Genomic DNA, 22,444 nt, shown 5'->3' with positions numbered 1-22,444 from the left:
AAAAAAAATTTAGGAATAAAACCAACCAAAGGAGTGAAAGACCTCTATAGTGAAAATTATACAACACTGAAGAAAGAAACAGAAGATACTAGAAGATGGAAAGACCAACTATGCTGATGGATTGGCAGAATTAATATTTAAAATGGCCATATTGCCAAAAGCAATCTACAGATGCAAGGCAATCCCCATTCAAATAGTAATGACATTCTTCACAAAACTAGAAAAAAAATCCTAATATTTATATGGAAGAATAAAAGATCCAAAATAGTCAAAGCAATTGTTATGGTTTGGACCTTTACTATCCCCTGAAAAGCCCATGTTCTGAAAGTGTGGACCCCAATACAACAAGGTTCAGAGGTGGGGCTTTTAAGACATCGTTAGATCATGGGGGTTGTAATTTCTCAGTGGATTAATCCATCTGATGGATTACTAATTTGATTGGACTATGGGTGGTAATCCTAGGTAGGCAAGGCGTGGCCAGAGGATGTAGGTCACTGGGGCATGCCTTCTGGCTGTATCTTGCCCTGACCCCTCTCTTGATCTCTTTGCTTTCCTCTGCCACACTCTTCTGCCGTGTTCTGCCCCACCTCAGTCCCAAAGCAATAAAGCTGGCTAACCATCAGCTATGATTTCTGAAACTGTAAGCCCAAAATAAACTCTTCCTCTTCTCAATTGTTCTTATCTGGTATTTTGGGCACGGTGGTGGGGTGGGTGGAGTGCATACTAACACAGAAATTCTGACCAAAAAGCAATGCTGGAGACATCACAGTACCTGAGTTCAAATTATACTACAGAGTCATAGTAACAAAAAAATATGGTACTGGCATAAGAATAGACACCTGGATCAATAGATTGGAATAAAAGACACAGAGACAGGTAGTCATCTGATTTTTGACAAAGGAGACAAAAAACACATTGAAGACAGCATTTTTAACAAATGGTGATAGAAAAACTGGATATTCACATGTAGAAGAATGAAACTAGATCCCTATCATACCCTGCACAAAAGAAAACCCAAAGCGGATCAAAGATCCATTAATTAGACCAAAAACTTTGAAACTGCTATAAGAAAACAGGAGCAACACTCCAACATACAGGCACAGGCAATGACTTCCTCAAAAGGACAACTAAATCTCAGAAAATAATACCAAGGATTAATAAATGGGATGGCATCAAATTAAAAAGCTTCTGCACAGCAAGAATGTGACAAGAGAGGATACAGAATGGGAGACGATCTATGCCAGCTACTCTTGCAACAGAGGGTTACTATCCAGAATATATAAAGAACTTGAAAAAGGTAACACCGAAAATACGAATAACCTAATCAACACATGGGCAAATGAACTAAATAGACATTTCTCAAAAGAAGAAATGCAAATGGCCAACAAATATATGAAAAAATGTTCAACGTCTTTAGCAATCAAAGAAATCAAAACTACCCTAAGATTTCATCTCACTCCAGTTAGAAGGGCAAACAACAAGAATCCAAGTAATAATAAGTGCTGGCAAGGGTAAGGGTAAAAACTCTTCTATACAGTTGGTAGGATTGTAAATTAGTACCACCACTCTGGAAATCAGCATAGAGGTTCCTCAAAAGACTAGTAATGGCCCAGCTATATCACTTCTCAGAATTTTTCCAAAAGAATTAAAGTCAGCATACCATACAGATGTGTGCGTACCCATGTTACAGCAGGACTATTCACAATAGCCAAATTATGGAACCAGCCTAGGTGTCCAGATAAAGAATACATGGCATATATACACAATGGGGCCTTATTCAGCCATAAAGAAGAATAAAATTGTGTCACTTGCAGGAAAATGGACGGATCAGGAGGGAAGCCTGTTGAACAAAATAAGCCAGACTCAGAAAGACAAGGGTGGTATCTTTCTCATATGTGGAAGCCAGAGAGAAAAAGATAAAACAGAGGACTCTCATGAATATAGAAGAGAAAACGGTAGAGTTGAGGAAGAGAGGGAGGAAAGAAGGGAAAGGGGAGGTGCCAGGAAATTAAACAGACCAAATTATGTTATGTGCATGTGCAAACATGTCACAACAAATCCCACTGTTACTTATAATTCACCAATAAAAATTAAAATAAGTAGAAGGGATACTACCAGAGAAGAGGAAGGGGGTTGGGGAGGGGAGTGCAGAAGGTGGGTGGATATGATTAAAGTAGGTCATGTGCATGAATATACACCACAATGAAACCCCTGTTCATTATAGGGAAATCCTCTAATACGGTAATGAAACAGCTGCTGTGAAAAAGAAGCAATCGCAGTTTGTGAAGATCAAACAGTGACCTACAAATTTTACAGATGGTTGAACAGGTGTGCTAAACAGCAGAAAAAGCACTATCGAAGACTGACTTAGTCACCTACGAAAGCAAAAGCCAAGGCAGACTTACGCCAGCAGTTCTGAAGACACAGGCAATGCTTTCAAGTTCTGAGAAAAGAAAATGCCTTTTGAGACTCAAACTATTGATTCTGTGGGCAAAATAAAAATAATTTTGGAAATATAAGTCCATAATTCTGTGAAAAAATTATAGGCATAATCTAGCATAAAAATATGCAAAGTAGTTTTTTTAAAAAAAGGCTCCCATGGAATTTAAGAAAGAATCATTGAGAAATATGATCAAAAGAAAAAGAAGACATTTAGAAAAACATTTTTCTTAATCCATTTGACTGTTTTATTTACCATTTGACTGTTTGGTTTAGAAGAGTCTCCTTCAGCCAGGCACAGTGGCACACACCCGTAATCCCAGTGACTTGGGAGGCTGAGACAGGAGGATCTCAAGTCCAAAGTCAGCCTCAGCAAAAGCAAGGTATTAAACAACTCAGTGAGACCCTGTCTCTAAATAAAATGCAAAATAGGGTTGGGGATGTGGCTCAGTGGTTGAGTGCCCCTGAGTTCAATCCCTAGTAACCCCCACCCCCACAAGAAAAGAAGAGTCTCTTTTAGTAGTGAACTTTTAAGGACATCAGATCATATTTCCTTTGTTATGGATCAAATCTATTCATAGATTCTATAAGTGAACAATATTTACATAATCATAACAAAGTAAAGATTGTTTTTTGATTTTTCCATTTATAGGTACTTACTGAAAAAAAAAACAAAAGCTTATAGTTACAAAATAATATATAAATGTTATAAATATTTTCCCAATAAAAGTAGTAAATTCAAAAATTTAAGATGGCAAGGAAAAGAAAAGACCAAAGGAGAATAATGTTCTACTCTCCCTATACATCAAGGAAGAAGGTAAATAAAGACTGAAAGTTAAGTGTATATGCATATTGTTAATGTCATTCTGGCAAACAGCAGAGGAATTTTACACAGAAAAGTTTACTGGGGATGTCTCTGGAGAGTGGTGGAGGGAAAGATGGGAGGATACTTTCCCCCCCACAAACAGGAGTTTTTACATGTCACTATTAAATCTGAATTTCATGTGAATTCTTGGACCAGTGCCTACATCCTGTTTTAATCAGCTTTTCCACCACTGCAAGTAAAAGATCTGACCAGAACAATTTTAGGGAAGAAAAGTTTATTTGAGGGCTCACAGATTTAGAGGTCTTAGTCTGCAGAAGACTGGCTCCATTCCTTGGGGTTCAAGGTGAGGCAGAACATCATGGTAGAGGAGTGTGGCAGAGAAAAGCAGCTCACATGATGATCAGGAAGCAGAGAGAGATGTCTGCACTTGCCAGATACAAATATATACCCCAAAGTCACACCCCCAATTCCCACCTCCTCCAGCCACACCTACCACTTCAGTTACCTCTCAGTTAATTCCCATCAGGGATTAATCACTGATTGGGTTAAGATTCACAACCCAATCATTTCTCCTTTGAACCTTCTTGCATTGTCTCCCATGTGAGCTTCTGGGGATACCTCACATCCAAACCATAACATCCTACCCCTGGCATCCAAAAGCTCACAACCATCCCACAATGCAAAATACATTTCATCCATTCCCAAGAGTCCCCATAGTCCCAACAGTTCCAGAGTTCAAGTCCAAAGTCTTCTCTGAGGCTCAAGGTAATTTCACATTGTGAGCTCTTATAAAATTAAAATCAATTTACAAGTATCCTATATATAAAGATGCAGAGTAAACATTTCTACTCACAAAAATAAGGTCATGGAAAAAAGGGATGGGACCAAAGCAAGATTGAAATCCAGCTGTGCAAACAAGTCCTATAGTTCTGTGCTTGGCACCTGGAGCACATGGCATGATGTCTTCTCCAAAGAGCTTGTGTATCTCCACCCCTGTGACCTTGTTCATTGCAGCCCAAGTGACCTTTCTGTTGGCATGTCTCCGTTCAATTCCTGCAGCTTTCCTAGGATGATACCCCATGTTACTGGCATTTCTTAATCTCAGAGGTCCCTAGTACAGCTTCAGCTTTCTCCTCAAATCTCCACATCTTGCTCACAGAATGCCTCAGGGACTCTGACCCTGCTGCAGTTGGCCTGGCTTCCAAGGCCTTCCCTTGAAATCTTGGTAGAAGCCTCCATGACCCTCTGATTCCAGCATTCTGCATTGCCAAACCTCCAGGGACCCTGGCTGCAGCAGCCTCTAAGTGTTTGGGTGGCTAAGCACATTAAAAAACCTTCCTAGGCCCCCTGCGCAAGAAGGATTCCCCACTGGTCTCTTCTCAAGAGGATTTTCACTTTTACTTTCTTGAGTCTGAGATGGGTATGGTCTTGCCAGCTCTGGAGATGCCCTCAAGTCATCTTTCTTATTGTCTCTGGTCAAAGTCTTTAGTATTTCTTTAGTGGCAGTAATAACTGCAACTTCCTTAGCTCCAGTTTTACTCCCAACTTTCAAGATTTTCAAATATTTCTGCTCTGCTTTCTGCTCCTGAATATCACAATAAACTTGACTAAAAGCCACCAGCAATTCCCATACCACTTCCTGAATGCTAAGCTACCTACATATTTCTTCCACCAGATTAAGAAGTCCATCACTTTTAAAATTTGCCTCACAGAAAGCCTCAGGACACAAGCATAATGCAGATAACTTCTCAGAAATGGCCTCTACTCCAAATACAAATACAAATAGTGTTCTCCTTTTCCTCTAAACCCTCTTAACCTGTCTTCACTGTCCATGAACCCATTGGCATTCCGATATTTTTAGTTCCAACCAAAATCAGTCATCGAGCTCTGCTTACAACAACCTGAAGCATTTCCAGCTTGCACTGCTAAACATCTCAAAATTCCTCCCACCAATTCCAAAAAGCTCCAAAGGTTTAAGAACCACATGGTCAGGTTACTCACAGTAAGGAGCCTACTTCTGTTTTAGTCAGTTTTTTCACCACTGTGACTAAAGGATCCAACTAGAACAATTTTAAATGAGGAAAAGTTTATTTGAGGGCTCAAGTTTCGGAGGTCTTAATTCATAGAAGACTGGTTCCATTCTTTGGAACTCAAGGTGAGGCAGAACATCATGGCAGAAGAGTGTAGCAGAGAAAAGCGGCTCACATGATGATCAGGAAGCAGAGAGAGAGGTCTGCACTTGCCAGATACAAATATATAACCCAAAACCACGCCCCCAGTTCCCACCTCCTCCAGCCACATCTACTACTCCAGTTACCACTCAGTTAATCCCCATTAGGGGATTAATCACTGATTGGGTTAAGACTCACAACCCAATCATTTCTCCTTTGAACCTTCTTACATTGTCTCACATGTAAGCATTTGGTGGACACCACATCTAAACCATAACATGTCCATTAGTTCTTTCAGCTTTAGCGTCTGTTTCCTCTCCAAAACTGCTACCTTCACGGTGAAGCTCCATGTGAGTTCCTGGTTCAAGCTTGGGCTTCTTCAGCATTTCCTTCTTTTTAATGAAGATATCATGAAGAAGATGAGTAACCTGGCAAGCCTTTTTCGGTACTGTCTGGAATCAATTATTAACCACTTCTTTGAAGTCCTTTATCTGTACACCTCTGGGCATAGTTTCCATCTTCTTCTTCCAGATTCCACAGACCTGTTGGTGCTGAGCAGGAAAGGTCTTTCATATCTAATTTTTGTGTTTATTAGTCAAAACCAACACAAGCAGGTAAAGCAAATAATACCAGTCATCTCAGCATCTGCGAGCACTCCGATTGTGGGCTGCCATTTTTTGACCATGGAGGACATTTTGTCACATGCCATGGAAGTGAGTCAATTATTGCCCTGGACATCCTCAGTAATTAGCATGAATTTTCAAAATACGACTTTGTCATTCCGTAGACGAGCAAGGCTGCTGAGTCCACGGGGTGTGTTTTTGGTTCCTGGCATCCCCCCCATGAGTGCCTTACGACATTTCTGGCACTGAGCACAGCAGGTCTCACATCACACCAACCTGCCTTAGAAAATGGATCCACCACGCCCTTCTCGGATCCCTCTTTGCCACCTGTCACAAGGTGCTTGTTCTTGCCAACCCCCATGGTGCTGCTCAGAGAGCCAAAAGACAGGCAAGAGATACTTTTACTTCCATTTTTATAGTATTTTCAACCCGTACAATGACAAGTTATTGTCTTCCGCTCTCTTGGCTGTGTTTCCTCCTCTATACACATTCAAAGACCTTACTCTTTAGGCCAGGAGGAACCTCTGAATATTCTTAGGCACCAAGTGCATATGAAATTTAAAACGGCCCTTTTAGGGTCATGACCCTCTTAAACTTCAAAGAATGCCCTGGGAGGACATGCTGGCGTGAGCCTGGTGAAGAGGCGATCCGCCATCTCCAAGCCTGTTGGTACTAAATGCACAACACCAGGAAGGAGGAGGGTCCCGAATGGTGAAGAGAGAGGCCACTATTCACCCGCTCCAGGACACCAGGTCTCCCCTGTCAGAGGTCTTCTGCTGTGGAGGTAACAAAGGAGTCTGACGAGAAGAGCAAGAATGTAAAGATCAGAGATTGCTTTCTTCCTGTGGCTCCTTGTAGAACATGGAGAACAACTACATCCCTTCCACTTTTGGTGTTTGTCTGTTTGGTCAAATATACACAGAAATGATCTTAAAGGAAATTAATACATCCAAGTGGTTTTTACCTCCTCCCCCACCTAAAAAAAAATGACCAGCGCTTGTTTCTCACCTGGTATATTGATTCACGGCCAGAAATTTGTTTTATTAAAAGTCTGGCATCTTCTTGACTTTTGACATAGCCTTTTGTGATGTTGTACATCAAGCTGAGGTGTTTTTTGACCTGCACATCTGCAACATTTATCAGCACAGGAATTGCTATCTGGAATATGGAGAGAGAGAGAGAGAGAGAGAGACCCTGTAAATGTTGTGAAATTTAAAATGGTCTTTTGAGGGCCATAAAGCAGAAGTTCTCAAAATGTTGTCTCCAAACCAATAACTGTAATACTCAGACACTTGTTGGAGGTGCAAATTCTGGGCTCCATCCCAGACGTCGTGGCCTGAGTCCCAGCACTGTTTTCACAAGTCCTCCGGGTGACTGTGTGTATACTCTACTCGAGTTCAGACTCCACTCCCTGAAAAGCTACGGGATAACGGACTCTGCCGCTCTCCAACGTGCCCCCTCTCCTCGTCTCTGGACCCTCAGGTGTGCAGTGGTGAGCCCGTGACCTGGCAGTAGTGGAAGGAGATGCAGAAGGCCCCAGGCAGCCAGGGCAAGGCGGCCATGCGGAGGTCGGGGCAGGGCCAGAACAAAGGGGCTGGAGAGGGCCCTCTGTGAGGTCCACTCGGTGCTTCACGAAAGCACTTGGGGACACAGTGGGGACCCAACCAGACAGACACTTCTGTACTTAAGTAGTGCTCCTAAGCAGGGAATCCAACAGAAAAACTAAAACAGACACATGGACGGAGGGCACCACTCAGCAACAGTGAGGAGCGTGTGGACGGGGAGGCGATAAGGAGGAACTTCCAGAGACCCTAAAAAGAGCAGGTCCAAACTCCCCCACCAGATTCCCGGCTCTGGGCCCCCTCTCTTTGGAGAATTCTGTCTCGGTCACTTCTGCGATAACCCTGTTGCTTGCCTGCTATCTCTTGTCCTGTTCTTGGGTTCTTTGCTGAGTGGAGGCGACCAACCCCGCACCCCTAGGCAGTAACATAGTTACTGACTAAAGAACTCCCCCCTGCACCATCTCTTCACTTGTGAGCTAAGGAACGTGGGGAACTAAGATCCTTCTCAACTCTCAACTTCTCTGATCATAGATGGAGGCTAGTGCAGTGACTTCAGGTTTTTAAACATTCACCCATCTACTTCAAATACCAGTGTTCACCAGCTCTGTGACCTGGAGCAAGTTACTTAGTGACTTGGAGGACTCTGTGTCTTCATGTATAAAACCAGAATAAGGTGTGAGTACCAGAATTCCAACGGAGACACCTCTCAAAAGCAAGTGCAGTCATTCACACAGCCAGGGGGCTTACCACAGGCATACAGCTGTGTCAAAGCACAGGGGCAGATGGCAAGGGACTGGGTGACAGGGAAGGAGAAAGAAGAGTATCACAGAGCAGGAATTACTGGAGCAGAAAAAAGGAGACCTTTCTTAGCTGCCATCTGGTTGTGAAGTTTGGGGTACAGGGAGAGTTGTTTAAAGAGGACTTTTCCCAAAGCTTTCCTCCACGACACACTGACACTCCCTGAGCTGTCCCTCAGAGCACAGAGTCAAAACTCTAATATTCTTCCAAGCTGCCCCATGCAGATTTGTTTCTTTTCAGAGCTACATGGTGCTGTTAGGGCACCTAACAGTATAGTGGTGACACCTACTCCACAGGGCTGTTACAATATTTAACTGGATAACATACATACTTTACACAGTTCCTAGCAAACAGTAAGTGCTCAATAAAAAAAAATGACCATAATAATATTGAGTCCTTAAGGATACTTCACTGAGCTTTGTCTGGAGTATGCTAGGAAGAAAGGCAACTGGTTCAGAATATTGCTGGTCATCTCTACATGGTCATCTCTACATGGCTCTGGCTTCCACAATAATACATCTTTAAATCTGGATTCCATTTTATTTTCCACAAAGTATTTTTTACAAAGTATTGTAAAATAATTGTCTTACATTCATCTGCACAAGATAACTGTACAAAAACTGATTGCCTAAAGAAAATTCTGTCTTCTATTTTAAGACCTAGCCTCAGTATGTGACTCTAGATCTCTGGAGTCATTTGTTTCCGGTAGAGTGAAACCTCTGTGAATGCTCCACCCTAAACCCAGCCCAGACGGCACAGCTCAGAGGCGTAACTAACCCTAATGCAGGTTTTGCGTACACAGCACTGTCGAGCAATCCTCGTGACATTAACATAAAATAAAGGAAGGAACAAAAAGAGTCTATGAGCACACGCTGTCCAGCACACAATTCTACCTTTAAAAAAGATAACCACTACATCTCTCCAAGGATGGCACTAGGTGGAGGGTACTAATGCATGAATTTGGCCCTTGGTGTTTACAGCAAGGTTTCAAAATGCAAAACCTCTATCATTTCAATACATGCTAATAGGCTTTTGGGATGTGATAAGAATGAATGAGAAACAATGGACCAGCAGGTGCATCTCTCTCGACTCCCAGGTTGAATGCTGATGTGGTGCATCTCCACTGGAAAGAGAGAAAGCAGGTGGAAATGTCGAGACTGGAAATAGGAAAATCCACCTTCAGAATTCGAACCAGGGCCACGGAGAGAAGGATAGAAGTTGCTAGGGAACCTGAAGGCCACAGGAAGATTGACCTCCATGGCAGCGTGTTGTGTGAGTAGGGGACTGGAGAGAGGGAAAATTTGTTGTTGTTGCTTCTACATAGTTTGGGGGGTATGAACAAATTTTACTGAAATGTGAAGAACTTGTTTCTAGACCACCTGCTTCTAGAGGTCTCTGTATTTTCACCCATTCAGTCAACACAGATATTTCCTAAGGGCTTAACTACATGGTGGGCACCCTGGAGAGCTGTGGGTTGCACCAATGACCAAAAGGCCTGCCTGCCTTGGGGGCGGTATGAACAAAGTACAGAGAGAGAAGTAAGAGTTAAGCCAGCAGAAGGGGGTCCAGAGGAGGGAGCACAAGGCTGGGGGTGTACACAGGTGGCCATTTCACAGGGGAGAGCTGGGGACGGCCTCTGTCCAGACGGGAGTTCAGAGACACACCAGGAGGGTACATCCTGAGGGTGAAGCAGAAGAGACAGCCCCTTCCCACATTGCTCTCAAAATGTGGGAAGGTTTCTGAAATCATTTAATAAGTGATGTAGGAAAAAAACCCAGTGTTTTAAAATATGAAGTCTTACCTTGAAGACAGGAAGAAACCTAATTACTCTTAAATATCCCAGCACCACTGTGAACTGGATGAGGAATAAGTTGCCTGTTCTCAGTCTGACAAAGTATATACAAAAGATATCCACGAGTCCAATAAACACGATTAAAAATTCCAAAGTATTCCAATGCTGTTTAAAATAGGTCCTTTTCAGGATCATTAACTGTGTAGAAAACAGTAGAATCTATGTCATTTCATAGTACCTGTATGTTGACGTAAGGGGAAAAAATCCTCACAGTATTGACAACTAAGCGCTCGGCTATAAATGAGCTAGAGTCCCAAAGTTAGGGTTTAAGTTATTCATTTGTAATTCCCCCAAGCTGTTTTTAATCTCCAACATCAAAAATTTTAGTGTAAGTCAAAATACATAATAATCTATAATGAAATTGGAAGGCCAAAACCAAGAATTTTAAAAATAGCAATAAGCAGATTCATTGTAATACCGTTAATAACAAAGTCTGAAAGCAGTACTGGAGATAGACTAGCTTTAAAGCACAGAGTCATGTTATGACAAGGACCAAGCAAACCACTGTTGTTTTTATTTGCTAATTTATTCCTGGCATCATTACCAAAGGTATGTGAAAGAACTTGGTCTGGATTTTCAGCTTTCTGTTACCTGATCCTATGGTTCTCTTTACTTTTATATTTAGCTAATGTCCAAGACTGTGACTATTCTACTGATTTCATTATTAAATTCAGAAAATACAAGCAAGTCACTAAAATTCCAAGATCCCATCAACCATAATAACAAAGAGCTTCTAGTATCAAGTTATTTCAATAATATGACAAAAATATTCAAAACATCTATATTATTCTTTTCATGAACTATATTTCTATTTTAAACAGTACCTTCAATGTTGCTTCTAATGCACATAAAAATACAAAATAGTGGTTCATTGATATCAGTGCTGATACATTTAACTGTCTTGCCATTGGCCATAGGTGTATTATCATGGGATAAATATATAATAATGTTTTAATATGTCCTGCATATTCAAATTCTTCTGAAAATACAATGTGATATACAAAAATCAAAACTCTATTACTCCTGGAAAAAAAAGATCAAATAAAATGTCAGATCACTTCCAAGTATAACAATTAAGAACTGAAGTTCAACATTTGTTTAAACAAATCATTAAAATTAATTTGAAGATGTGTGGAAGATTAATTTGAAGACTATACATAAAATAAAACAATATATAGAAAAAATAAAAGCATTCTTTCTGCACATAAAAAACATAATGGAGAAAGATAAAAATATGATTTTTAGTTCAGCCTCAGCAAAAGCAAGGTGCTAAGCAACTCAGTAAGACCTATCTCTAAATAAAACACAAAATAGGGCTGGGGATGTGGCTTAGTGGTCAAGTGCCACCGCATTCAACTGTTAGTACCCAAAACCAAAAAAAATGTATGTTATGCATATATATTTTTAAGCCTAATTTTTAAATTTTATTTGTTCTAACTAGTTGTACATGACAATAGAATGCATTTATACATTTTGATAGATCATACATAAATGGAGTGTAATCTCTTATTTTTCTGATTATACATATTGCAGGATCTCTGGATATATGTCAAGATCCTTGATGTTTGATTTTTCTCATTCTCTTTAAATTAATGAAATGGAAGAAAACAAAACAATGTCCAATTTTGTTACAAAAGAATAACGCCCACTTAAAATTCAGCAGCTTCGGCAGTGAAAGGTATTATTAAGGCGAGGTTGTGTTTCTCCTAAAGATAGACTTCAACAGGACTGTCTGGTGGCACAGATGACATTAAACTGAGCTAGATCTAATGCACCAGTTGGGTATTTCCCACCCCTGCACTACACTATTCCTAGAAGAAGATGCAAGCATCTCAGTACACAATATGACCCCAGAATGTCACCCTCTCTTCTTCCTGTCCTCACTTCCGTAGAGGTATCAGTGAAGGAACCAAAAGCAAGCACTCTGTGCCTTCACCACTCAGTCAATAAGAGTCGACCATAATATTAGTTTCATTTTAATAAGGAAAATTAAAGTCATTTATCCCAAAAATACAGAAATTATATTACTTTCAAGGATATTGCTAAAAGTTAGCAATTAAAAGTTCATAATACTCGTAAGCATGTGTGAATATGTCACAATAAATCCCATTATTAGGTACAACTACAATGTACCAATTTAAAAAGGTGGATGGGTTGGGGATATAGCTCAGTTGGTGGGTTGGGGATATAGCTCAGTTGGCAGAGTGCTTGCCTCGCATGCACAAGGCCCTGGGTTCAATCCCCAGCATGACAAAAAAGAAAAAAAAAAAAAAAAAAGGTGGAAAAAAAAAAAAAGTCCACAATACTTACCCAGGTAGAATAAAACGTCCCCTTTCTTTATGATATTCCAAGTAAGTTAACACATTTTTAAACTTTATAAGCCAACTTCTAGCTCTTACATAAGTTGAAACATCATGAATACTCATGAATCTAATAAAAACACAACATGTGTTATAATAAGCACAAGTGCCATTAATAGAGTAATATAAAAGGGGTTATACTAAATATAAGTTTAATAAAGATCTACTAAATAAGTTTGCTGAGTCCCAAGCCCCTGCATCCGTCCACCGATCCACGTGTGGTCATGGTACACGAGACTCCTGGGCCCCATTCCCAGAACCATTCCTGACCTGAGGTAGAGTGTAATGGAAGGAATCCGGCTTCCTTTTGTCATTCCCTGCCTAGCCCAAGCCTCTCCAAGGCCCCAAAGGCCCTGTTTTCATAACCCCAGGGACCAAGGACGCTCTCCCACAGAGATGGCAGGATGCTGCCTGCTCACTCTCACCCGAGGGCTCTCCTGCCTCTGCCCCAGAGCTTTGTCGTGAATCACCGATGCCGGGACTGTGACCGGATATGCACGTATCGCTAAGACACTGGGTGTGCCCCACCGGATTTCATCACATCTGTGGAAACCAGCAGTCGAGCCAGTTTCTGCAGAGACTGCTCTCCCCCCAGAACAGCTTAAATGCAGGCTCCGGGCCTCTGCCTCCACTGTCTAGCAATTTAGTGAATATGATATGAAGACAAAACAAGCATAACAACAATGGAAGTCATGGGGTTCTCATTCTTATAGTAGGTCCTTCCTCCAGAATCCCCTAATGTCACCAAGCTCATGAAACCACATGGGAAAATAAGCAAACAGAAAACACATGGATGAATGGATGGACAGATAGATGGATGCAGATAGATGAAATAGATAATAAATTGATCCATCTAGATATTTAATTCTCCACGTGTTCATTCTTACTCACATACCAACTCAATTTTGAAAATATTACATTTATAATTAGTCAATTAACTGAATTAATTAAAGAAGTATTACACTTACTTTCCCTGGATGGGGCAATAGCTTTTGGTTGCACCAATTAATATCCGGGCTGCCTCTACTCCAAGGATGCCATCGTTACACTGCTTTTCAAAGCTACTCTAAACATACAATTTTAAATAAAAATTACAAAAGATCAAACCATAAATGTAACCTATTCTGCTTAACCCTTACATAGTCCTTGCTTTTATTACTGAACTCAATACAATTGACCCTCTGTATTCATGGTTTCTGCCTCTGTGAATTCAATCAACAACTGATTGAAAGTATTCAGGAAAAAAACTGATCTATAATGAAAATATATGGACTTTTATCATTATTCTTCAAAGAATATAGTATAACAACTATTCACATAGCATTTACTCTGTCTTATGCATGATTCAGAGATGATTCAAGAATACAGGAGGAAAAGCGTAGGGAAGTTATATGTAAACTCTATACCAGTTTAAGCAACAAAAATCTGCAGATGTGAGTGTCCACTGTGCAGCTGGGATCCTAGAACCAATCCCCATGGATGCTTAAGTAGGCCCACATATGAAAATACACTATTACAGAAAATACACAGGAGGAAGTAAATTTCATTTGATTCAAATATATACTCAGTGTTTGTTTGTTACTAAGTACAGTCTTAAATGTTATAAGAGCTACAAAGGAACTCAGAATCTACACAATTCAGACTTCATTTCAGTAATATAACCCACACCAGTAGCACCATCCTTCTAGAGCAGAAGGGAGTGCAAAGTATTAATTCAAAGTGTGACTAATATCTCAGCCCCACAAGAAACTAGCACAAAAGAAAGCTATTCCCGGGTCAACTCTTCCCTCTAAACAGGAGACTTACAGGATTCCCAAATAGACCTAATTAAATAAGAAGCTCACCAAGACAAATCATAATCAAAATAACTAACACAGAAAATAAAGAAAGAATATTAAAAGCCCCAACAGGAAAACACCAGGTCATGTTTAAAGGCAAACCAATAGGGCTCACTTCTGATTTCTCAGCTCAGACCCTAAAATCAAGGAGGGCCTGGAGGGATATTCCAAACCCTAAAAGAAAACAACTATCATCCAAGATTACTATACCCAACAAAGTTCAGTTTCAAATTTAAGGAGGTATTTAAAACTCTCCATGGCAAGAATAAACTAAAAGAATTCATGAGCACCAAGCTAACACAACAAAGAATACACAAAGAAAAGCTGCACACAGAAGAACTAAAACACAATTCCCAAAACCCCCAAACAGAAAATATGGCAAAAACAAAATGGCAGGAAACCACAAACACATATCCATACTAACACTGAATGTTAATGATCTCAACTCAATTAAAAGACACAGATTAGCAGAATGGAAAAAAACAAGATTCAACAATATGCTGTTTACAAGTCTATCTTATAGGTAAAGACATCCACAGATTGAAAATTAATTAAATGGCAAAAATATTCCATGCATATGGTCCAAGAAAACAAATAAGTTACTACTAATCTCATATGTGACAAAGAAGATTTCAAGCAAAAATTAATCAGAAGAGACAAAGAAGTTCACTATATCCTACTAAAGGGAACAATCCAATGAGACAATATAACAATAGTGAACATTTATGCCCCAAATGTCAATGCACCCAATTATATAGAAAAAATAGTCCATGATATTAAATTCTACATAGACCCCAACACAATAATATTAAGTGATTTCAACATACCTTTATCACCAATCGATGGGCCATCAAAACATAAAATCAATAATGATACCTCTAGGGGGCTGGGGTTGTGGCTCAGTGCCTAGCAAGTGTGAGGCACTGGGTTCAATTCTCAGGACCACATATAAATAAGTAAATAAAATAAAGGTCCATCAACAATAATAAAAATCTTTTTTTTTTTTTAAAGTTATCTCTCTTGGGCTGGGGTTATGGCTCAGTGGGATAGCTCTTGCGTGGCATGTGTGAGGTACTGGGTTCGAGCCTCAGCACCACGTAAATAAATAAAAGTATTCTGTCCATCTGCAACAACAAAAAAAATCTTTAAAAAAAAAGGTATCTCTAACCTAAACAGCCTAAACAACATTATAAATCAAATGAACATAATGAACATCTATAGAATTTTCCACCCCAAAGCAGTTGAATTTACCTTCTCAGCTGCACATGGAACTTTTTTCAAAATAGAACATATTTTAGGCCACTAAGCAACTCTTAGAAAATGCAAACAAATTAGGCTGGGGAGATAGCTCAGTCGGTAGAGTGCTTGCCTCTCAAGCACAAGGCCCTGAGTTCGATCCCCAGCACGGCAAAAAAAAAAAAAAAAAAAAAAAAGCAAAAAAAATTGATCTAATCATATCAGATCACAATGGAATGAAGCTAGAATTCAACGGCAAGAAAGCACGTAAACACATGAGATCAAACAATACTCTCCTGAATGAATGATGGATCAAGGAATAAATTAGAATAGAAATCAAGAAATTCTTAGAAATGAATTAGAACAGAAATACAATATATCAAAATCTCTGGTATAATATGAAAGAAGTTCTAAGAGGAAAATTTAAAGCACTGAGTGCCTACATTAAAATAAATTAGAGATATCCTAAATAAATAAGCTTGTGCTCCACCTCCAGTCCTTAGAAAAAGAAGAAAAAACTAACCCCCAAATCAGTAGAGGACAGGTTAATTAAGATCAGAACTAAAATCAATGAAATTGAGAATAAAAAAACAATACGCAGGATAAATGCAATGAAAAATTCTCTCCTTGAAAAGATAAATAAGATTGACAAACTCAGCCAAACTAACCAAAACAAAGAGCGAGAAGAAGCAAATCAAAAAGATCAGAAGAAAAGGAGATATCACCATAGGCCCTTCTGAAATCCAGAGGATTATCAGAATCTATTTTGAAAATTTATACTCCAATAAACTGAAAACTTTGGAAGACATTGACAAATTTCAGACACATATGACCTGCCCAAATTGAATCAGGAAGATAGAGAAAACCTAAATAAACCAATGTAAAAGAATGAAATTGAAACAGCAATTAAAATCCTTCCAAAAAGGAAAAGCCCAGGATCTGATGGATTCTCAACTGAGTTCTACCTGACCTTTACAGAAGAACTAACACCAGTCATTCTCAAATTATTCCATGAAACTGAAGAGAGAGAATATCCCCAAATACATTTTATGAAGTCAATATAACCCTGATACAAAACACAGACAAAGATGCATCAAGAAACCTACAGACCAATATCCCTGATGAACACAGATGCAAAAATCCTTAATAAAATATTAGCAAATTGCATTCAAAAACACATCAAAGAATATATCCTGATCAAGTGGGTTTAATTCCAGGGATGTAAGGTTGGTTCAATAAATGTAAACCAATAAATGTCATTCATCGCTTAAATAGGATTAAGGACAAAAATCACATGATCATCTCAATAGATACAGAAAATCCAACACCCATTCATATTAAAAGTGCTGGGGAGGCTAGGGATAGAAGGAACTTACATCATAAAGGCCATTTGTAACAAACCTAAAGCCAAAATCATAGTAAATGGAGAAAAACTAAAATCATTTCCTCTAAAATCAGAAATCAGATAAGGCTGTCCACTTTCACCACTTCTGTTCAATATAGTCCTTGAAACATTAGCCAGAGTAATTAGACAAGAAAAGGAAATCAAAATGATACAAATAGGAAAAGAAAAAGTGAAACTATTCTGTTTGTTGATGATATGATCCTACAATCTAGAAGGCCCAAAAACTCTGCCAGAAAACTTCTAGAGCTTTATAAATGAATTTAGCAAAGTAGCAGGATACAAAATCAACACCCATAAATGAACAGTTTTCTTATACTCCAACAGTGATTCAGCTGAGGAAGAAATCAGAAAGGTTATTTCTAGGTTATTTGCAATAACCTAAAAAAATACACACACACACACACACACACACACACACACACACACACACACCTTGGGAATTAATCTGACCAAAGAGATGAAATTTGTACAATGAAAATTATAGAATACTGAGGAAGAACTTAGAAAATGAAACAACATCCCATATTCTTGGATAAGCAGAATCAATATTGTTGAAGTGGCCATACTGCCAAAAGTATAAATTCAATGTAATCCCCATCAAAATACCAATGACATTCTTCACAGAACTAGAAAAAAACGATTCTTAAATCCAGTAGGAAGAACAAGAGACCCAGAATAGCCAAAACAATACCAAGCAAGAAAAGTGAAGCAGGAGGCATCACACACAATACCTGATCTGAAATTATACTACAGAGCTATCGTAATAAAAACAGCATAGTAGTGATATCAAAAGAGACATGAAGACCAGTGGAACAAAATAGAAGACACAAAGACAAATCCACATACCTATAGCTGCCTGCTATTTGACAGAGGTGCCAAAAATATATCTTGAGAAAAGACAGTCTTTTTAACAAATGGTACTGGGAAAACTGGATAGCTATATGTAGAAAAATTAAATTAGACCCCTCTCTCACCCTGCAAAAACTCAAATCAAAATGGATCAACAACTTAAGAATTACACCAGAAACTTTACAACTACTAGAAGAAAATATAGGACCAACTCTCTATTATATAGGTGCTTGCATGAACTTCCTTAGCAAGGTCCTCAAAGGGCAAGAAAGAAAACCAAGAACCAATAAGTGGGATGCCAACAAACTAAAAAGTTTCTGCACAGCAAAGGAAGTGATTAAGAGTGTGAAAGGAGAGCCTATGGAATGGGAAAAGAGCTTGGCCAGCTACCTCTCCAACGGAATTAAAGTCAGAATATAAAAAGAACTTAAAAAACTTAACACCTAAAAAAAAGATAACCCAGTTAATAAACATGCAGAAGAACTAAGCAGAAACTTCTTAAAAAAAAAAAAAAAAAGCACAAATTACTAACAAATATATGAAAAAATGTTCAACATTTCTAGCAATCAGGGAAATGAAAATCTCATTCCAGGCAGAATGGCATGATCAAGAATACAAATAATTGTAAATGCTGGCAAGGTTGTCGGGGAGAAAGTACACCTGTTGGTGTACGTTTTTGTTGGTGGGACTCCAAACTAGTATAACCACTCTGGAAAGAAGTATAGAGATTCCTCAAAAAACTAGGAATAGAACCACCATATGACCCAACTATCCCACTCTTCAGTATTTAACTAAAAGATTTAAAATCTGCATACTACAGTGGTCATGCCACATCAATGTTTATAGCAGCACAATTCACAATTCAATAATATATATATTCTTCACCAGAAAAATTAAAGAAGAAAGCTTTATAGATTATAAGAGACTTGAGAGATATTAGTTAATTGCAGTGTGTAGACTTCATTGAAACCCAATTTGAAAGTATAAACTGGAAAATAAGCACTTATCACATTTCTAAGACAATTGAAAATGTTATTGATTTGATATCTAATGTTATTAAGTAATTTTAAGAACAATATTAGCATTTTGCTATGTTTTTAAAAGACTTTAAAAATTAAATTAAAAAATTGAAGATGCATTTTGAAATATTTACAGATCAAGTGATATGACACCCAGGATTTGTTTCAAAATAATATGGAAGGTGGGGGAGTGATTGAGAGGCAGAGGGGCAGCACTGGTTTTGTGTGGGAAGTTGTTAAGGTCGGATCATGGGCACATGGTGACTTATTACACCCTCTTTGTGTATGTTAGGAGTTTTCATGACAATGAGTTTTTAAAAGAAAGTAAAAAAAAATTGTGAACACAGTAAGTATATTAGGTACCTGCTATATTCAATAAAATGTGTCCTATTTAAATAGAAACCTAATTTAAAATATGTAATCTGATACAATTAACTCAAACTTGATTTTACCTAGCAATATTCCTATGTGTATGTTAGAATTTATAAATTATTACCTACAAAATTTTAGAAGAATTTTTGGTTTGCCAGATTTATTTTAGCTTATATTTCTAAAAAAAAAAAAAAAAATTTAAATAAGAGAATTTTGTATAAGAGGAACTCAAATATGTCAAATTTATAAGAAGCAGTTTCAAATATTTAAAGTTGTTTATCTAAGTATGTAAATGACATTAATCACTACTCTAAAGACCCTCAAAAGTAACTACTAGATACAAAATCGGTATACAAAAATCAATGACTTTTCTGTACACCAATAATGAACCTATTGAGAAAGAAATCAGGAAGTCTTTCCATTCACAATAGCTTCAAAAAAATAAAACAGCTAAGAATAAACCTAGTTGAAGAGGTAAAGGAACTCTATAAGGAAAATCACAGAACACCCGAAAGGAAACTAAAAAAGGCATTAGGAGTTGGAAAGATCTCCCATGCTCATGGATGGGCAGAATTAATTTTGTTAAAATAGCCATATAACCAAAGTAATCTACACATTCAATGCAGTCGCCATCCAAGAACAAATGATTTTCTTCACATGACTGGACAAAACAATTCTAAAATTCATATGGGAGAACAAAAGACCCAGAATAGCCAAAGTAACTCTGAGCAAGAAAAAGCAATGCACAAGGAATCACAATACCTAACTTCAAATTATACTGCAGAGCCCTAGTAACAACAACTACATGGTACGGGGGAAAAACACAGACACGCAGACCAATGGAATAGAGTGGAGAAACAGAGACAAATCCACACAGCTACAGAGCTGGGCATGGTGGTGCACACCTAGAATCCCCATGGCTTGGGAGGCTGAGGCAGGGGACTATAAGTTCAAAGCCGGCCTCAGCAACTTTTAGCGAGGGCCCAGGATGTAGCTCACTGGGTTCAATCCTCAGTGAATAAGGAAAAGAGTCATTTGGTGGAAGAGGAGCGAGAGGAAGAGATGTAGGAGGAGGGGGTGGAGGAGGAGGAGGAAGAGGAGGCAACCAGGACAATACCAACCATTTGTATTATAGCCACATGCAATCTGGCTTCTTCTATTAAAACTTCATCTGTTGGGGACTGCTCTGTTTCATCATCAAGTACAACGTGGGTATTCGACTAAGTTGTGGCACACAGAGAGATAAAGTTAAACATCGGTAAGAATAGTTAGAAGGTATCAAAGGCTGTGCTCAACAGAGATCTCAATAACTCGGAGTTGCTAAGATAAGGGGCTGTGGATGAGCTGGTCAGTGCTTCACCACAGGAGAAGCGTGGTTGCAACTGTGGTGAAATATTCCTTTGGGTAGCCTTAGCCAAAATGTTCTCTGAACCTCTCTCATGCTGGCCTGCTCTCGGGATCATCCTGCTCTGTGCGTCTTGGGATACTTGCACAGGGAGAGATCTCTCGGTATCTCTGCCCAGTGGAAGCATCATCTCTGCTGGTGCCCAGTCAGCCTGTTTGGCTAACCACCAAGACCTCCTCTTTAGAGAAAGAATTCAAAGTCATTTCACCAAGCTGGCAAAACTCCTGAGCTTCCTGACATTTGGTTAGCAGAATCTTTTTTTTTTTTTTTTTTTCCATAGACTATAAGGCAAGACAGACAGACCAAAGTCCAAGGGAAGGAAAAGAGGACTGTTTTGGGTCAGGCATCAACTCACAGGAAGGGTGTACTCGATCTTCGCTTTTTCTTCCACTAACGTCCAGTTGACGTTCGTCAGCATTTTTTCTGTTCTGTGTAAAGTCATGGTGTTCTGTATGACCTCCTGTATGTGCTTGATGACAGTCTGCATGGCCATTTGTCTCGGGAGGGAGAGAGCACAGAAACCTGAGGCAAAGAAAAGCAAGGACCTGAGCGGCCCAGGGAGGACTGCCAGCGAAGACCACCCGCACAGCCACCCCAGAGCACTGAGCAGGACAAACGCCATCCTCGGTTTTCCACGAAGTGACCCTACCATCCGTTTCCTTTGACCATAAACTCAATTGTAGCTGGCTCGGTTGCTGAAGACATGACTTAATATCTCAAGGCCCCCACCAGTATTCCTGAGAATGTGGGAGACTACCTGTGTCTCCAGAGGTAGAAGGGCTGCTTATTAAACTCTGCAGATTCCTGGGCTCTATCCAAGCCCTCAGAATCAGACTGGCCTGAGAATGTGCATTTTTAACAAATCCTTCAACTGTTTCTTATCCATAATGAAATGCAAAAGCCCACAGAGCCCCCTCAAATTTAACCTCCATCTCCTGGCCAGCAAATCTGCATGTGCAAGTCTTGTACCTCTTTGTATCTGCTTGAGATAGGAATTTGAAATTATACCTAGGAGGAAGAGGTAAATAGGGAGTGAGCTCGGCCTACTCACTCACAATTCCTCCTCAAGAAAGCTGTTCTGTCTCTGCAATTGCATGTGAAATGTCTCATAAAGAGTGCAAATGCTTTCCAAATGTGTCAGTTTAACTTCATTGCATTCCCTATTGGACACTGTGCAACACTGCTATTCGAAATTTGGGAGATTCAGAGAGGCCAGGAGGCATTTCCCTCTCAGGTAGCAGGGTGGTTTCACTATGACCCACAGCAGAGATGCATTTGACTATAAACTGAAGTTTGCAATCAGCACCTTTGCACTTAAAATCCCCAGAGCCGGTACCACTTAAGAAGAAAATTTATTCATTTGCCGAATTAAATCCTCCTCATACGATAGGGCAAGTTAATTTCTAGTTTTTCGGGGGAAACACGAGAGCTCAGGGGCCACCTGAATGCATCTGAATGAACAGGCAGGTCCGCGATGCTCCTCCCAGAGCTTGAAGAAGAGATCTCTCAAGGCATCAGACAGATGCACAAGCGCATGATGAAACTCTTCCTGGGAAAACAGTACTGTCGAGCACCCACAAACTGTGTGCCACCTGGTATTTCTGAGAAGGAGGGGCACTGACACTCGAGTAAGTACTCGCCATACGATCTTCATTCAGCTAATTTTTTTTTTAATTCTGAAATTTAGTT

General features: G+C 39.4%; 1 protein-coding gene across 1 annotated transcript in view; it reads right to left on the bottom strand.

The window, feature by feature from the left end:
* The window catches only part of Slc9c2 (solute carrier family 9 member C2 (putative)), a 71,283-nt gene that overhangs the window by 26,443 nt on the left and 22,396 nt on the right, over positions 1–22,444 (bottom strand). Inside the window, exons 11-13 of the mRNA XM_047519994.1 lie at positions 21,111–21,277; positions 10,221–10,409; positions 7,068–7,217 (exon numbers count right to left, since the gene is read on the bottom strand). Of these exons, the coding sequence (XP_047375950.1) occupies positions 7,068–7,217; positions 10,221–10,409; positions 21,111–21,277 (506 nt within the window). The remainder of the gene's footprint in view (positions 1–7,067; positions 7,218–10,220; positions 10,410–21,110; positions 21,278–22,444) is intronic.

This window comes from Sciurus carolinensis, chromosome 12 (assembly GCF_902686445.1).
Source record: "Sciurus carolinensis chromosome 12, mSciCar1.2, whole genome shotgun sequence".
Taxonomy (NCBI): Eukaryota; Metazoa; Chordata; class Mammalia; order Rodentia; family Sciuridae; genus Sciurus; species Sciurus carolinensis.
Note: the sequence above shows the minus strand (reverse complement) of the source record. Positions and strands in the feature narration are given on the sequence as shown.